The 15,605-nt window shown below is 47.1% G+C and overlaps 1 protein-coding gene across 1 annotated transcript in view; it reads right to left on the bottom strand.

Annotated features, from left to right (window-relative positions):
• LOC138286610 (ICOS ligand-like) overlaps positions 1–15,605 on the bottom strand; it is a 240,243-nt gene that overhangs the window by 18,724 nt on the left and 205,914 nt on the right. The window contains exons 3-4 of the mRNA XM_069227041.1: positions 11,478–11,870; positions 10,006–10,269 (exon numbers count right to left, since the gene is read on the bottom strand). Coding sequence (XP_069083142.1) covers positions 10,006–10,269; positions 11,478–11,870 — 657 coding nt within the window. The remainder of the gene's footprint in view (positions 1–10,005; positions 10,270–11,477; positions 11,871–15,605) is intronic.

Genomic DNA, 15,605 nt, shown 5'->3' on the forward strand with positions numbered 1-15,605 from the left:
TTAGCTTGGCTGACTCGGCAACCATCACAACCAACACCCATTGGCGCAATCCGCTTAAACCCTGACACGATCGTTAATACCCAAGCAGGCATAAACGATGCCTTCTCCACATACTATCGGACCCTCTATACGCCCCCTCCACAACCTCCAGAGCAACATATTATCAACACACTAAGGGCCTCATTCTGAGGCAGGCGGGCGGCGGTTGCTGCCCGCCTGGCGGGAACCGCCATATGGGAGGCCATTCTGGCTTTCCCGCTGGGCTGGCGGGCGACCGCCAGAAGGCCGCCCGCCAGCCCAGTGGGAAACCCCTTCCCACGAGGAAGCCGGCTCCGAATGGAGCCGGCGGAGTGGGAAGGTGCGACGGGTGCAGTTGCACCCGTCGCGAATTTCAGTGTCTGCTAAGCAGACACTGAAATTCTTTTTGGGGCCCTCTTACGGGGGCCCCTGCAGTGCCCATGCCATTGGCATGGGCACTGCAGGGGCCCCCAGGGGCCCCACGACACCCCATACCGCCATCCTGTTCCTGGCGGGCGAACCGCCAGGAACAGGATGGCTGTATGGGGTGTCGGAATCCCCATGGCGGCGCAGCTTGCTGCGCCGCCATGGAGGATTCCTGAGGGCAGCGGAAAACCGGCGGGAGACCGCCGGTTTTCCTGTTCTGACCGCGGCCAAACCGCCGCGGTCAGAATGCCCTGCGGGGCACCGCCAGCCTGTTGGCGGTGCTCCCGTCCCCCTAAGTCTGGTCCCCTTATCCTCGATAACACCGCCGCGCTAGACGGCCCCATCACTATTGAAGAGTTGCGTCTTGCATTATCACAAATGGCACGTAATAAAACGCCCGGCTCTGATGGCCTGCCGATAGAATATTACAATTCTCACGCTGCCTATTTATTACACCCACTCACAGAAGTATTCAACGAAGCACACCATAAATTACAACTGCCGGACTCAATGTGCGAAGCACTGATAGTCGTCCTCCCAAAAACGGGCCGCGACCCTCTAGATGTCAAATCATACAGGCCGCTCTCCTTGCTGAATACAGACTGTAAACTATTAGGAAAAATACTCGCAAACCGTCTTCTCCCCTACTTACCGACTTTAATACACCATGATCAATCAGGCTTCATTCCTGGCAGAAGCACCTTCCTGAATATTAGGAGACTCTTACACATAATACACAGTAATACAAACTCGGAAGCAGTGGCCCTATCTCTAGATATAGAAAAAGCATTCGACACACTCAGCTGGAACTAACTCAGCTGGAGTAACGCTTTACTCCAGGCCCACTGCTCGGGTCAAAAATGGACGAGTTATCTCTGAAGCATTTCCCATAGGCAGAGGCACCAGACAAGGCTGCCCATTATCTCCATTGCTGTTCGCTATTGCTATGGAGCCACTAGCGATTAAACTACGGAGCTATGCACACATATTGGGTATCCCGGAGGCTAACACCCACCACATCATATCTATGTACGCGGATGATGCCTTAATATATCTGCGCGACCATTCGGCTTATATGACTGAGGCCCTGCAGTTACTGGACTCCTTCGCTATCGCCTCTGGTCTGCACGTCAACTGGTCCAAATCAAGCATATTCCCCATTTCTCAGTCCCCGGTAGCTCACCATATGTTGCTACCACAATACAAACTACCCTGGTCACATATAACCTTTAAATATCTGGGAGTGCAGATTTATCACTCCATCACGGATCTAAAAGAAGGAAACATAGACAGGACCCTTGGCTCCGTTCGCGGCTCAATACCCTTCCGGAGCTCACTTCCCCTGTCTCCAATAGGCCGTGTGGCGATAGCCAAAATGCTCATCCTTCCAAGGTTTCTATATTACTTTACAGCTCTTCCGCTGTGCTTACCGCGTTCCTTTTTTAATAAGCTGCAATCAAAACTCTGGGGTAAAGATAGATGCAGAGTGGCGCTGTCAATAACGCAACATCCGCAGGAGATGGGCGGATTGGGAATGCCCAACTTCGAAAGATATTATGCAGCCGCCCAATTATCATGGCTGTCTACATGGCTATGCGACACCCCGTCGGCTGAAAGCAGGATGTTACAGACACATACAGCATCACAGAGGCTGTTACTCTCGATACTAACTAGTACCCCCCACACGTCTCCCAGACTAATATTACTAGAGGCAGCCCGATTCTGCTGGCGCAGATATGTCCAAACCAAGTCCACATCTTTCCTCTACTCGCCTCTGTTGCCACTACTTCAATTGCCGGGCACCCAAATCCTGTCAATACACCATGATACACGTGAAATGAATATGCTCCAATTGGGTGACTTATATTCTCGCTCCGTGATGCGTACTTTCGCTGAACTGGTGACCGCAGGCACTATGCAAAATGGGGCCTTCCTAACATTTAATGCCATAAAGCTATTGCTCAATAATATTTGGGGCGCAGGAGACTCAGAACCTCCCGAGTCCTCGCTCCTCACCACTATACTAACCATTGGCAGCTCAAAGAGCATTATTACCATACTATATGAAGCATTGCTCGAAGCAATATGTACAACACTGCCACACGCAAAGGCTCGTTGGGACGCTGTCCTTCCTACCCCACTACCACAGAAAACCTGGGTTACTGCCCTCGCAACAATCAAATCAATATCTTGTAATCCTCGTCTGCGGTACACTCAATTTAATTACCTTCACCAATCATATTTATCACCAGAGCCCGCATTCAAAAAATCTACCCCAATACAACACCAACATGCCCTAGATGCGCTACACCAGCAGCTGACTTCTACCATATGGTTTGGAGTTGCCAATCCATAAACTCGGCCTGGCAACGTGTGACGGAGGTCACAGCAGAGATCTCATCTCACACCCTAGCGCCCACTCCTGACTCCTGCTTACTCGGCATAAGACATCGCACTAAAGCAGACAAACATACGCACAGATTCATTGACCTGGCATTCGTAGTGTATAAACGCTTGATAGCAATACATTGGAAAGCTCCACATGCTCCCTCCCACGCGACATGGCTACGTGATTTACATAGCCGATCTCAAGCTGAAGCCCAGACACTTCACTTGCTACAACACAGTGGCCTTATCCTAGCTGGCCCGGAGGTCTGGGACACATTCGTGGTAGCAATGGAGGCCAGAGACGACATGTATCCCCCATGAACGGGTTTCAACTCACGAACATTACAGCCTGCGCTGACACTGTTAACACCTTAGCCGCACAGCACCAACTCTGATTGTCCTTAAATGCACTCATTGCTAATATCATTCTTCCTCCTCAAAAGATATTCCTTAGCTGTGCCCAACTACTCCCCATACGCTCATACATGCATGTAACATACAATCATAACATGTAAAATACTCCTGCCCCTGAACCTGTCAACACCACAGACACCCTCTACATCCTTGAAGTGTTTTCTATATTAGTTACGGATATCGTCAGTGATTGACCAGACCCCTTAAGCTGCAATCGGCCCTCACAATAGCTCGCATGCTAAATGTCGCCGCATTCTCCTTTTACCATGCCCTTAACTCTTTCGCATTATTAGGATTAGTTGTAAAAGTCTCCCCTCCCAGCTATCCCTGCCTTCCTCTTCCAATTCCCCCTTCTCCTCCTTCCTTTTTACACCTCTCGGTGTGGCAATGCTGTGTAAAGTTATACAAGTGTGTAAATGTATTGCAAAAAAACGTACAGCTGCTGTATTGTTGTGTGAAGTTTGTGTTCAATAAACAGATTTAAAAAAAAAAAAAAAAACATTAGTTCTTACCTCATTTCAACCCCTAACTAAACATCACTTTAACATTTGTTTGGAACCTTATATCTTACACAGTATTTTAATAAACTACATTATATGGTACTTTTTAAACATTTTGTCAACAGGAGACCAAGGGGATCATTCTGACCCCGGCGGTCATGGACCGCCGGGGTCAGGGTTGGCGGGAGCACCGCCAACAGGCTGGCGGTGCCCCGCAGGGCATTCTGACCGCGGCGGTTTGGCCGCGGTCAGATGCGGAAAACCGGCGGTCTCCCGCCGGTTTTCCGCTACCCTTAAGAATCCTCCATGGTGGCGCAGCTCGCTGCGCCGCCATGGGGATTCTGACAGCCCATACCGCCATCCTGTTCCTGGTGGTTCGCCCGCTGGGTTGCAGACACTGAAATACGCGACGGGTGCCACTGCACCCGTCGCACCTTCCCACTCCGCCGGCTCAATTCTGAGCCGGCGTCCTCGTGGGAAGGGTGTTTTGCACTGGGCTGGTGGGCGGCCTTTCGACCGCGGAGCGGTATTTTGGAGGGGGGAACTCTGGCGGGCGGCCTCCGCCGCCCGCCAGGGTGAGAATCACCCCCCAAGTCCCTTAGTTCTGCAATGGCCACTGCAACAGTTCTGTTCATTTTGCAGCCAGCAATTTAGAGCATTTGCACCTATAAAGCCCCCTCAGCCTATCAGAAAGCTTGAATTTTTTAATTTCAGCCCGTCAATATATTTATACATTTTGAATCTAATTTCTCCAAAACTATTTAACTGATTACACAAAATTACAAGAACACTTTCTGAGTAGAGATCTAGCTTTCTGCCAAATTTCATGTAATTCCATTCAGCCATTTTGGTTGTAGCACTATATAAAATTCCCTATAGAAATGGTATGGGGAAATTGCGTTTCAAGACTTCGCCTTTTTCTGGGTCCTCTGGTGACCCATCACCCTGACACATTTCAGAAAAGAGCTGTGGTGGAAGAACTTTTGTTTTGTGGAAACCTTTGTGAAGATTTGTCAAACATTAAAGTTATTGGTATAGAAAAAACGCTCTTCCCATGGATGGTCTGACTTAACTAAGTACAGAATAGTGCTCGCCACTGTATACCATGTTTAATTGGAGAGTCCTACTACTGTTTCAAATGATAACACCACTAATTCGATGTTGTAACCCCCCAAAATAGTCACTCACATAATTCACTAGGTTTTAAAGCTCCAGCATTTTATTGGCATTGTTAAAATAATACACAATAAACAAAATAGGGAAGAAATTAGAACATGAAATACCTACATCAGAAACATATACTAATACATCATAAATGGGATAAAATAAAACCACATTAGAAAAATCAAAAGACCTTATAGGCACATAGGCTCACACGCAGCCTACACACACACTTACGTAAAAACACACACACAGAAATATTTATAGAAACATAGCAAAAACAAAAGCGCCATATTAAAACATCACAACACCAAAAATAGAAAGAACAGAACTAGCATACGGCAAGAACCATATCTAAACCAGATGAAGCACATACACAGTCCACAACTGCAAACCAGTGAAAAAAACGATAACCAGACAAAAAAAAAAAAAATGGGTAAAAATTAATATTCAAAGAAAAGTTCTAGAACACTTCTCGAAACAGAACATAACTAGACCAGTATCTAAAATAAAACATAACAAGAACAGAGCTATTAAAGAAATACAAAAAACTCCAAGAATATTACCATCATAAGACCAAGAAGGAAAACAGAAGAGTTTAATATTACAAGAGGGTTACAACAGAAAATAATCTGAACAGTCCAGAAACTGTGAAAAGCACAGAACATATTTACAATTTAGCCAGCATAATCAGAAACAGAATACCACCAGTGGGGGTCCAGAGGCAAAGATTACCATAACAGGAGATAACACAAAATAGAAACGGGGCAGGAAAATAATTATAACTTCATCATACCATGATCTTAACAGAGAAAATGTTACTTTTTGAACTGGAAAAAAGAAGTTAACACTACAAGGATCAATTTTTACAGCGAAAGGTTGAGCCATTGAGAAAGCTTAAAATGTGCGACTAGAGTCCGGCTTTTGCCAACCAGTCCTGGCAACGGTCTATAATGTTATAATGTTTGCCTGAATTTTAGGTTTATTGAAAGTGTGGAGCGGGGTCTTACAAAAAACATGGACAGTTAATATCATTGTTTGTGTTTGGGGATGAGGTGGGGTCTGGGTGCTAATGATCTTACTGCCCACATGCAGTTTGATGTCAATGATTGTTAATTGGTCTTTCCTCTTCTTTACGTAGCTTTGCCCTTATGTTGGTCCTTAATTGCAGGTGGCAAATTAACCAAAGTTAGCAACTTGAGAGAAAGCACTTGGTCTCCTACCTGCTAGTTGGCTACCCCTGTTGCCTGCACCAGTTCTCTCTGCCTTTCTCTTCCTCTTAGCAGCTTGTTGCTGCCTAGCTTCATTGCCACTGCCAGGTTTCTCGCTCTCCCGTTCCTGCCTCAGTCAAGCCCCACCTACCCCAGGACCTATTTAATGCATGACGCTGCACCAAGGCATGCTCCTGTCTGCTAGTTGCATGTTCTTGTTGCCAGCGCCAACTTCTCCCTCCCTTTCTCTTGCTCTTGGAATCTCACTGCTGCCTAGTTTCACATCTGCTGCCAGGTTTCCTGTTGTCCCATTCCTGCCTCCGCCGAAGCCCTGCCCACCTCAGGACCTACTTAATGCAGGCTGCTGTGCGACCGCATTGAGGAGGCACCTGGGCTCCGGCCTGCTAGTAGCCTGCTCCTGTTGCCAGTGGTAGGTTCTCTCTGCCTTTCTCTTGGCAGCTCGCTGCTGCTTAGTTTCACATTCACAGCCAGGTTTCCAGCTCTCCCATTCCTACCTCCACTGAAGCCCAGCCCACGCCTGGGTCTACTTAATGCAGTCCGCTGCATGCCAAAGGGAAGCCTGTCTGCACCAGTGCGTGCCTGAACCGCACACAGCGCCAGGAACCCTGGACCCCACACCACTCGATGCAAGACCACCAATCACAGGTGCTGCAGACACCGGAGCCAACAAACACCGCCTCTACTCTGCCGTCATCCTCCAGGGCCTCAACACCACACATCAGCCTTCACCCTGCTACCATGCATCTCCCTGCACCACGGTAGGACCTTTCACCTCCGCCCACTGCAACTTCAGCTGTGACACCTCGCGCGCCAACTCAACTGCCACCAAGCAGGCAACACATACCACCAAACAACCGATGCTCAACACCACCATCACCTCACACCATCTGTTTGCTATGCTCCTTAAAGTCAGCTCACTCTGGAAACTCTCCACAGAAATCTGGGATCTCCTAATCAGCAACACCCCTAACCTTCACTTCTTGACCGAAGCTTGGTTATACCTATCATTCAACCTGGACATTGTCACAGCCATCCAGCTCGCTTACAGAATCATCCACAAAAACCGTACCCACAAACGAGGCGGAGGACTTGCGATCATCCACAAAAACACAAGCAACTGCACCACCTCTATGGACTTAAAAATACGAATGCACAACACCACTAAAGGGCACACTCGCCTACCATCCATTGGGCCCCAGAGCAGATTTCTACAACCAAACTGTAGGCCTCATCGCTCCCCTCACCATTAGATCAAGCAACTACATCCTCCTCGAAGACCTAAACTTCCACTTGGAAGACAACACTCAACTTTCACCTGGAAAACCTCAACTCCACCGCCATCCTCAAACTCCTCAGCAACTTCGGACTTACCCAGCTAGTCCATGGATTTTCTCATACAGCTGGCTAGACCCTGGATCTAATCTTCTCCTCCAACAACAGGATCACCACCACCCACATAACACCACTTACATGGTCAGACAACTACATTGTCCACTTCGGCATACCCGTCCACTGAGACATCTCTCCAAAAAAAAACAGAACACAATCACGACACTGGGGTAGAGTATTTTAAAATGACTGGACCAAAGCCCTACAGGAATAACCTCCCAGCCACACCGGAAACCCTGATGACGACACAAAAATTTTCAATGACTGGATCACCAACCATGACAACCACATCACACCTACCCCCTGCCCCAACTTATCAACACCAACAAGAAATGTCCCAACAACTGCCATGATTCCAAACACCACTGCAACCAAATCAGAAGAAAATGGACACATAACAAAACCACCACCGCAAAACTCATGTACTCTACTACAAACAACTACTACACACAAAGAAAAGAGCCTTTACCCTCAGACTTGAAGCAGCTTTAACTGAAAATAACCCTTTACAATTGTCAACAAATTCTCCAAGCCAACATCAGCCAACAGTGGCATCACCCTATCCTAAACACTCAGTGATGCCCTCTCAAACCTTTTTGACAAGACGATTGCCATTATCTACAACAAATTCGACCCTCAGTTAACCAATCTGAACCTCCTCAGCCAGCTAGACTCTGCTACCACCTCAAAAAAGATCAACAACTGCAAACCCCTCTCGAACATTGACACCACTGCCCTGATGAAAACCATCCACTCAGGACCTCCCTCTGACCCCTTCCCTCACTTCAACTTCAACTTAGGAAGCAGCATCTCTCCCCTGCTCTCACCACAATTATGAATTCCTCCCTAACCACACCCACCTTCCCCGCAAACTGGAAAAATGAAGAGGTCACACTGCCCTGTTAAAGAAGCCATCAGCAGACCCCAACACCCTTAGCAACTACAGACCCATCTCACTCTTACCTTTCCCAGCCAAAGTCACAGAGAAAGCTCTCATCATTCAACTCTCTGACCACCTAGAGCACCACCAACTCCTTGACACATCTCAATCAGGCTTCCACCCAAACCACAGCACGGAAATAGCCCTCATCGTGGCCACCGATTATATCAGAAGCATCTTTGACTGAGGAGAAACAAACACCCTCATCCGCCTCAACTTCTCTGCAGTCTTCAACACCATCTCTCACAACATGCTTATGATAAGGCTTCACCTCCTGGGCATCTGTGGGCCATCCATTCAGTAGAAATCTTTCTTCCTCACAATACATGATACTACCACCCTACACTTCAGAACCCAAAAATCCCAATCTGAAGGGTCCCTCAAGGCTCATCCCTCAGCCCAGCTCTCTTCAATGTATACGTGGCACCCCTTTCAGACATTGTCAGATCATACGGCATCAGGATCCTCTCATAAGCCAACAACACCCGGCTCATTCTTGACCTAATGGACAGATCTAACACCGCCAAAATCAACTTCACCAAATGCATGAGCAATGTTGCATAATGGAACAGTAACAACTGCCTCCAGCTCAACTCAGACAAAACACAAGTCTTGATTTTCAAAAACAACCACTCCCCCTGGAATGCCTCATGGTGGCCCACCAAACTGGGCTCCCTGCCCACCCATACTGATCATCCTAGACACCACCCTCACCATGAATACACAGATCAATGCCATCTCCTCGTCATGCTTCCACATCTTGGAAATGCTATGCAAAATCTTCAAATGATCTGCCAGGCTCTAATCACAAGCAGACTCACTATGAAAACACGCTCTATGCCAGAATCTCAGCCTGCGTCCTACGCCAGCTCCAAACCACTCAGAACACCACCACCAGTCTTGTCTTGGACATCCCAAGAAACGCCCACATGGCATTGAACCTCATCAACTGACTCCCATTCTCAGAAAGATGTGAATTCAAGCTGCTCACATACACATCCCTCCAAAAAATCAGACTGGCATAACTTTATCACCGCCTCAACTTTCACCAATGCGCCGTACACCTTCGGTTCTCATCCCAGGCAACCTCATGCACCTCTTGCATCTAGAAGACCAAATGTAGGGGGGGCGCTCCTTGTCACACATTGCAACCAAAGCCTGGACGTCCTCCAGCTACACCTCAGACCCACCTGTTCTCTCAAGCACTTCCAAAAGCAGCTCAAGACCTTGTTCTTCCAGAAAAAACAGGCATGATTCCATTCACCCACGTTTTTCGGGCCATTGCCCTATTCCATACCTGGATACCCTCGCGGGTGATTAGCTGCGCCTTACAAATCCACATAACATCATTTAACTCTAAGCTGAGGGCAATTGGCTGTAATTAACCGAAAAAGGAGCAAGAGGCACAACATCAGTTTGGACACCACTGGTCTTGATTAACTTGGTGCTGTTTCAAGTAAGATTAAACCTTGACACAGTACTGAATTGTTAGTAAATGGGAGGACAGTGATAAACCATAGCAGGAGCTTTAACTTACAGGAAGTGAGGTTCTCCATCAGCACTGTATTCTCCACATGACAGCTTATATTCCTGAGGGTTGTTGTGTTAATCCTCAGCAGGCTGCTAACACTGTACAACTGGGTCTCTTGGTTTTGTGTAACAACAGTTGTCGATAGGGAAGGATCAAGGGTGCTCGCATTTTCATTGTTGATCCAGTAGAGCTTTGGCTCAGGGTGGCCATTGCTGGAGCTGCAGTTTAGGAAGTCGCCTGACTCTGTCAGAACTGGAGAACTGAACTGAGCTGTGGGAGCAGAAGATAAAGACAAGTTACTAACATTGAATTAATATTGATTTTCAGGGGTGCATTAAAGAAATCATTATGTAAACTGTCATTTAGTGGAAGCCCAAACCACAGGCAAACACTCTTGCTAGCATTCCACCCCATTGTTTTTTTGCCCTCTGTGCCACTCTAAATCGAGACCCATCAACCAGTTGCCAGGGGTTAGACTATCTGAAAGTATTCCTCCCATCACCTTTTGTGCTTTTGATATAGTGCCCTTAGTGGACGAGGCTCTGCCGAAGACATAGGTCCTTTGGCCAAGGGTATGCCCAGTTCTCGGTCCCTTGCTTGCTGTACCAAGGATCCAAGCTATATATCACTGACAAAATATAATAAGGCTGAAACCGGTCTGAAATTGGCTATCGTCCCCTTGATGGGTGGTGTGGGGGTTGAGGGTGCCTAGCATTTCAGGATGGACTACCCTTATGAGGGGATGGGGCCATAATGATTTGCATAAGGCGGGCCTTCGTACAGAATGGCACAGTGGACTTAAAATGATTAATGTTACCCAGAGCGATTGGCAGCAGTTAGACTAATTGCAAGCATTCCTCCCATCACCATTTGTGTCTTTGATGTAACGCCCTAAGTGGACCAGTCATGGGTCCCCTACTTGCTGTGCCATGGGAGTCAAGCCATAGCTCACTGATGTGGCCTAATAAGGCCGAAACCGGTCTCAGGTTGCCTGTGGTCCTTTTCTGGAGAGGGCCTTTCCTGGCAGTTTGGGATGGACTGTTCACGTGAGGAGTAGGTAAAGCACTGATTCGCATCTGGTAGGCCTCTGTCTAGGGTGACTCAGTGAGTGAAAATGATGGATTGGAATGCTACTCAGAGCGATTGCCAGTGGTTTGTATCCCTCCCGTCATCTTTTGCGTATTTGATAAAGATGTTCATTTTGATGCCAATAAATAAATGGGCCTTTGTGTGGTTCAGTCTAATCACAGCCTTGGTAAGCTATTTTTCGTTGGCCACTTGTAGGATGGGTTCCACATAGAACTCCCACACCCACCTCCAAGTGGGATCCAACAATTACAGACCAGAAGATCGATGTTCCCCACTTGCAGTACAGCTGTTCACTTCATTCTATATTTCCGGGCACCGCTTGTATTGAATCAGTTCTGTGCTTCAGCACTGCTCCCACACAAGCGTATAGCCTTGCGAAAGCCTCTTACCTCCTATCTTAAGGGAAGCACAATCCAGGTGGATGCGCTCGAGGGTTGAGTCGCCTTGCATCACCACGCACACATAGTCCATAGTATCTGTGAGTGTGAGGTTTGAGATCTGCAGCGAGAAGTCTCCATCTTTGAGGCGGTCCTTGAACAGACGGGTCCGGTTCCTGTACCTGTGGCTCTGATGAGTGAAGTTGTCCTGGCCCAATATTAAAGTATGCACAATGACTTTTCCTTCCTTGTCTTGCCAGTACACTGTCAGCGTTTCTAATGGGAAGCTCTTATGTTTCGGGTTCATGCAGGTTAGATTCACAGAGGTCCCAAGGACGCCCACCAGCTCAGGTACAGACTTCGGGCAGTTTGCAGCCCAGCCTTCTCCGATGATCCCGTTTACAGCTGTGGAGAATAAAAACACATTGAATGTATTCTCTGTTGGCAAGTTACTGTGCTAATTCAATAAAGGGGTCATTTTATATCTACGGGCTTTCCTTTTTCCAGTTTAAAGCTAAAAACATTGTTAAAGCACCACTGGAAGGTAAACACTCCACCTCTGGGTAAACAGATAAATGTAGATTTTCTGCAAACCCACAACCTAGAATGCCTCACAAAAAACATAAAATGAGAAAATAATAACAAAATGATCAGGTTTGATTTATTACTGAGGGGCTCAACCCAATGTGGCTTTGTTATAGAATTCAGCATCAAAGAAGAAGCATTTAATATCAGGCTTAACGTGTTTTGCCTTTAGGAATGTCATTAAAAATAGATTTTTCCTTGTATTTCTCAAATTCTTGTTTATTTGGTGCTGTCTTGTGCTGCAGTGAGAACACCATGCTTTGAAAACTTAGGAAAGAAGTCCAGGTTTTTATGTTTAATGGGGAGGGAGTTGCCATAACACGGCTAACCACTGCTTCTCAAGAGTCAGGAAAAAGTATTGGAATCCACACTGAAAACAGGAAAGTCAATCTCTCCAGGGGGAGGTGGACTCTGTGGTGTGTCCACTATGCTGCCTAACAATCCCTCACCTCTTCTGCACCGCGAGATGTCGTTGCATGGTTGGAGCATCAATACTTTTTTTTTTAAATGTGTTATAGCGGGTTGAGGGGTGGAACCCCCAAAAAGAAAAACAAGCATTTGTAATGCACTAAGGTCTCGCATTTGTCGGAGGTACAGCTATTCCCAGCTGTACACTCCCAACCGGATTTTTCTTGCATTAGAAGAAAAAAATGCGCGATCGCGCTGCTACAGTTCACACGTAATAATACCTATCGGCAAAAGTGCAATTACGAACGTAACCGGCAAAAGTGTAATTAACTGTGTAAAAAGGTCGATAGTATGCAAAGCGCTCGGCTTCTGCCGGGGAGATCTCACTGCGAAAACAGAGAAAAAGTAGTCCACAAACCTGACGGAAAACAGTGTGCCTCGCATGTTTTCTGTACTTGGTCGCTGCGCTCGAGGAGGGCTAACCACCGGAAAAGGCATGACCTATGCGTGCCTTCCACTAATCAAAGGAAGCAGATTCTAACAGGCAAGCCAACGTGCCAATGAAAGACACTGACGTGACGTCGACAGGGCTCTGAGCCCTTTTCTAATACCTAAAGCGTCTCGCTAGCGATAAGCATGCGTGAGCGCATGCGACGCAGGCTAGACCCTAACAAGACCTAAACACGGGGCACGGGGTGAGGGGAGGAGGAGGATCCAAGAACAATGGAGGGGACACCCTTCCCAGAATATCAGAAATAAAGCAGTTCTGGGAAAGGGACAGCACAGAAAAGGGTATGTGTGCTAGGGTAGGAGAGGAGAGTCACGATGGTAAACTCACCGACCAAAGCATGTGTGGGAGAGTTTCTTGCAGTGAAGCATCCTAGAACGTATCAAAAAGTGATATGTAGATGACTCGCTTTGTGTTCAATGTAGCCTAAGATCCTTCTCTAAGAAAGGTTAAGGGACCTGGGCAAGGGCATTTATAGAAGAAAAAAACGTATTTCATGGCTTGGTTTGAATCAAGGACATCCTAAGGATTTTAGGGGTCCTAGGCAAACATATTTTGGGTGCCCCTGTTCGGAATAGTTTTGAATTTATGATCCAGTTTCAGCTCTTTCTTGCCCTCTTAGGCCAGGTCACTGACAGTGCACAGGCAGACTGGTCCAAATTCTAAGTGTGTTTACATTTAACACAGCAGCAGCTCACTAATATTAGTGCAGATAATCTCTGTGACACCCTCCCAGTCCTCATATGTGAGGTCCTGTTTTGATCTAAAAGAAACTTTTTTATGGATGTTGAATGAAACATAAACACTAAGGGGCATATTTATACTCCGTTTGCGCCGAATTTGCGTCGTTTTTTTCGACGCAAATTCGACGCAAAACTAACGCCATATTTATACTTTGGTGTTAGACGCGTCTAGCGCCAAAGTTTTAGGATTTAGCGTCATTTTTTGGCGTGAACCCCTTCCTTGCGTTAATGAGATGCAAGGTAGGCGTTCCCGTCTTAAAAAATGACTCAGACGCATATGCGTCGTATTTATACTCCCGGGCAAAAATCACACCCGGGAGTGGGCGGGTCAAAAAAACCCGCATTTGCGCCTCTTTTTAACGCCTGGGTCAGGGCAGGCGTTAAGGGACCTGTGGGCTCAGAATGAGCCCAGAGGTGCCCTCCCCTGCCCCCAGGGACCCCCCCTGCCACCCTTGCCCACCCCAGGAGGACACCCAAGGATGGAAGGACCCACCCCAGGGACATTCAGGTAAGTTCAGGTAAGTATATATATATTTTATTAATATTTTTTTTTTGTGGCATAGGGGGGCCTGATTAGTGCCCCCCTACATGCCACTATGCCCAATGACCATGCCCAGGGGACATAAGTCCCCTGGGCATGGCCATTGGGCAAGGGGGCATGACTCCTGTCTTTACTAAGACAGGAGTCATGTAAATGGTGCCTGGGCGTCGTAAACAAATGGCGCAAATCTGGTTGAGGCGATTTTTTTGCCTCAACCTGACTTGCCCCATTTTAAGACGCCCTAACGCCATTTTCCCCTAGGCCGGCGCTGCCTGGTGTACGTGTTTTTTTTTCGCGCACACCAGGCAGCGCCGGTCTGCTAGCGCTGGCTAACGCCATTCAATAAATACGGCGCCCGCATGGTGCTTCAGAATGGCGTTAGCCGGCGCTAATTTTTTTGACGCTAAACTGCTTTAGCGCAGTTTAGCGTCAAAAAGTATAAATACGGGCCTAAACTTCTCTGCAAAATGTCTGTAATCGACTCTTATACATCACCCACATTAAAATATATTTTTTTAAAATGTGATTTAAAATAAGCTGGCCATCAGGGCAAGACTCGCTGCAGAACAGAGCTGGCTATATCAAGGACCCCCTGAAAGGTTGGCGCCCTGGGCCAGGGCCCACCTTGCCCATGCCTTAAAACGTCTCTGCTTTGAACCAGGCAGTATACCCTAAACCAAAAAAAACGAAGCTACACTTTGAGCATTTATAAAACATATGTTTAGTCTACAAAAACCCAGATATTCAAAAATCTACGAACTGCAGTATTGTGCACCCCGTGTTCGATACTCTTGGCTTTAAAAAAAAAATTATCACTTTTCTTTTTTTTTTTTAGAAAATAGCACTATCATTGTCCCTAGTGATATACCCACCCTTCCAAAGAAGAGACGCAGATTACGCACCAGCCAGGCAGAGGTGGCCTCATATAATGTAAAAGAGATTAAAAAGGAAAATAGGAAAAACCCTCATGCTCTACATATTAGAATACATAACTCAACATGTACAGGTGACTAGATTTAAGCCTGGATGACACTGCTCACAGCAGACAGGAGCCAGATGGATACACTAGGTCCTGAAGCAGGACTCTCCATTCTTGTGGCCACCGAAACATCACTGGCAAAGCACTTCGGTTGGTTAGAAAGGAAACACGCCTCTGCCACGGTCTACTTAACATGGTCTCTGGTCCACTGAGCCACAGACGGCCTCTGGAATCATGACAAGCAATCGGGTGCACCTTGTAAGAGGAGTAACATAAGATCTACCCTCCTTTCCTACTGCTTAATTTGTTATGCTTAGAACACAAGGCCACTGAACCACTTAGAAATGCCACCTATATGTTCTGTGGCTAATGTCTC

This window comes from Pleurodeles waltl, chromosome 3_2, assembly GCF_031143425.1.
Source record: "Pleurodeles waltl isolate 20211129_DDA chromosome 3_2, aPleWal1.hap1.20221129, whole genome shotgun sequence".
NCBI lineage: Eukaryota > Metazoa > Chordata > Amphibia > Caudata > Salamandridae > Pleurodeles > Pleurodeles waltl.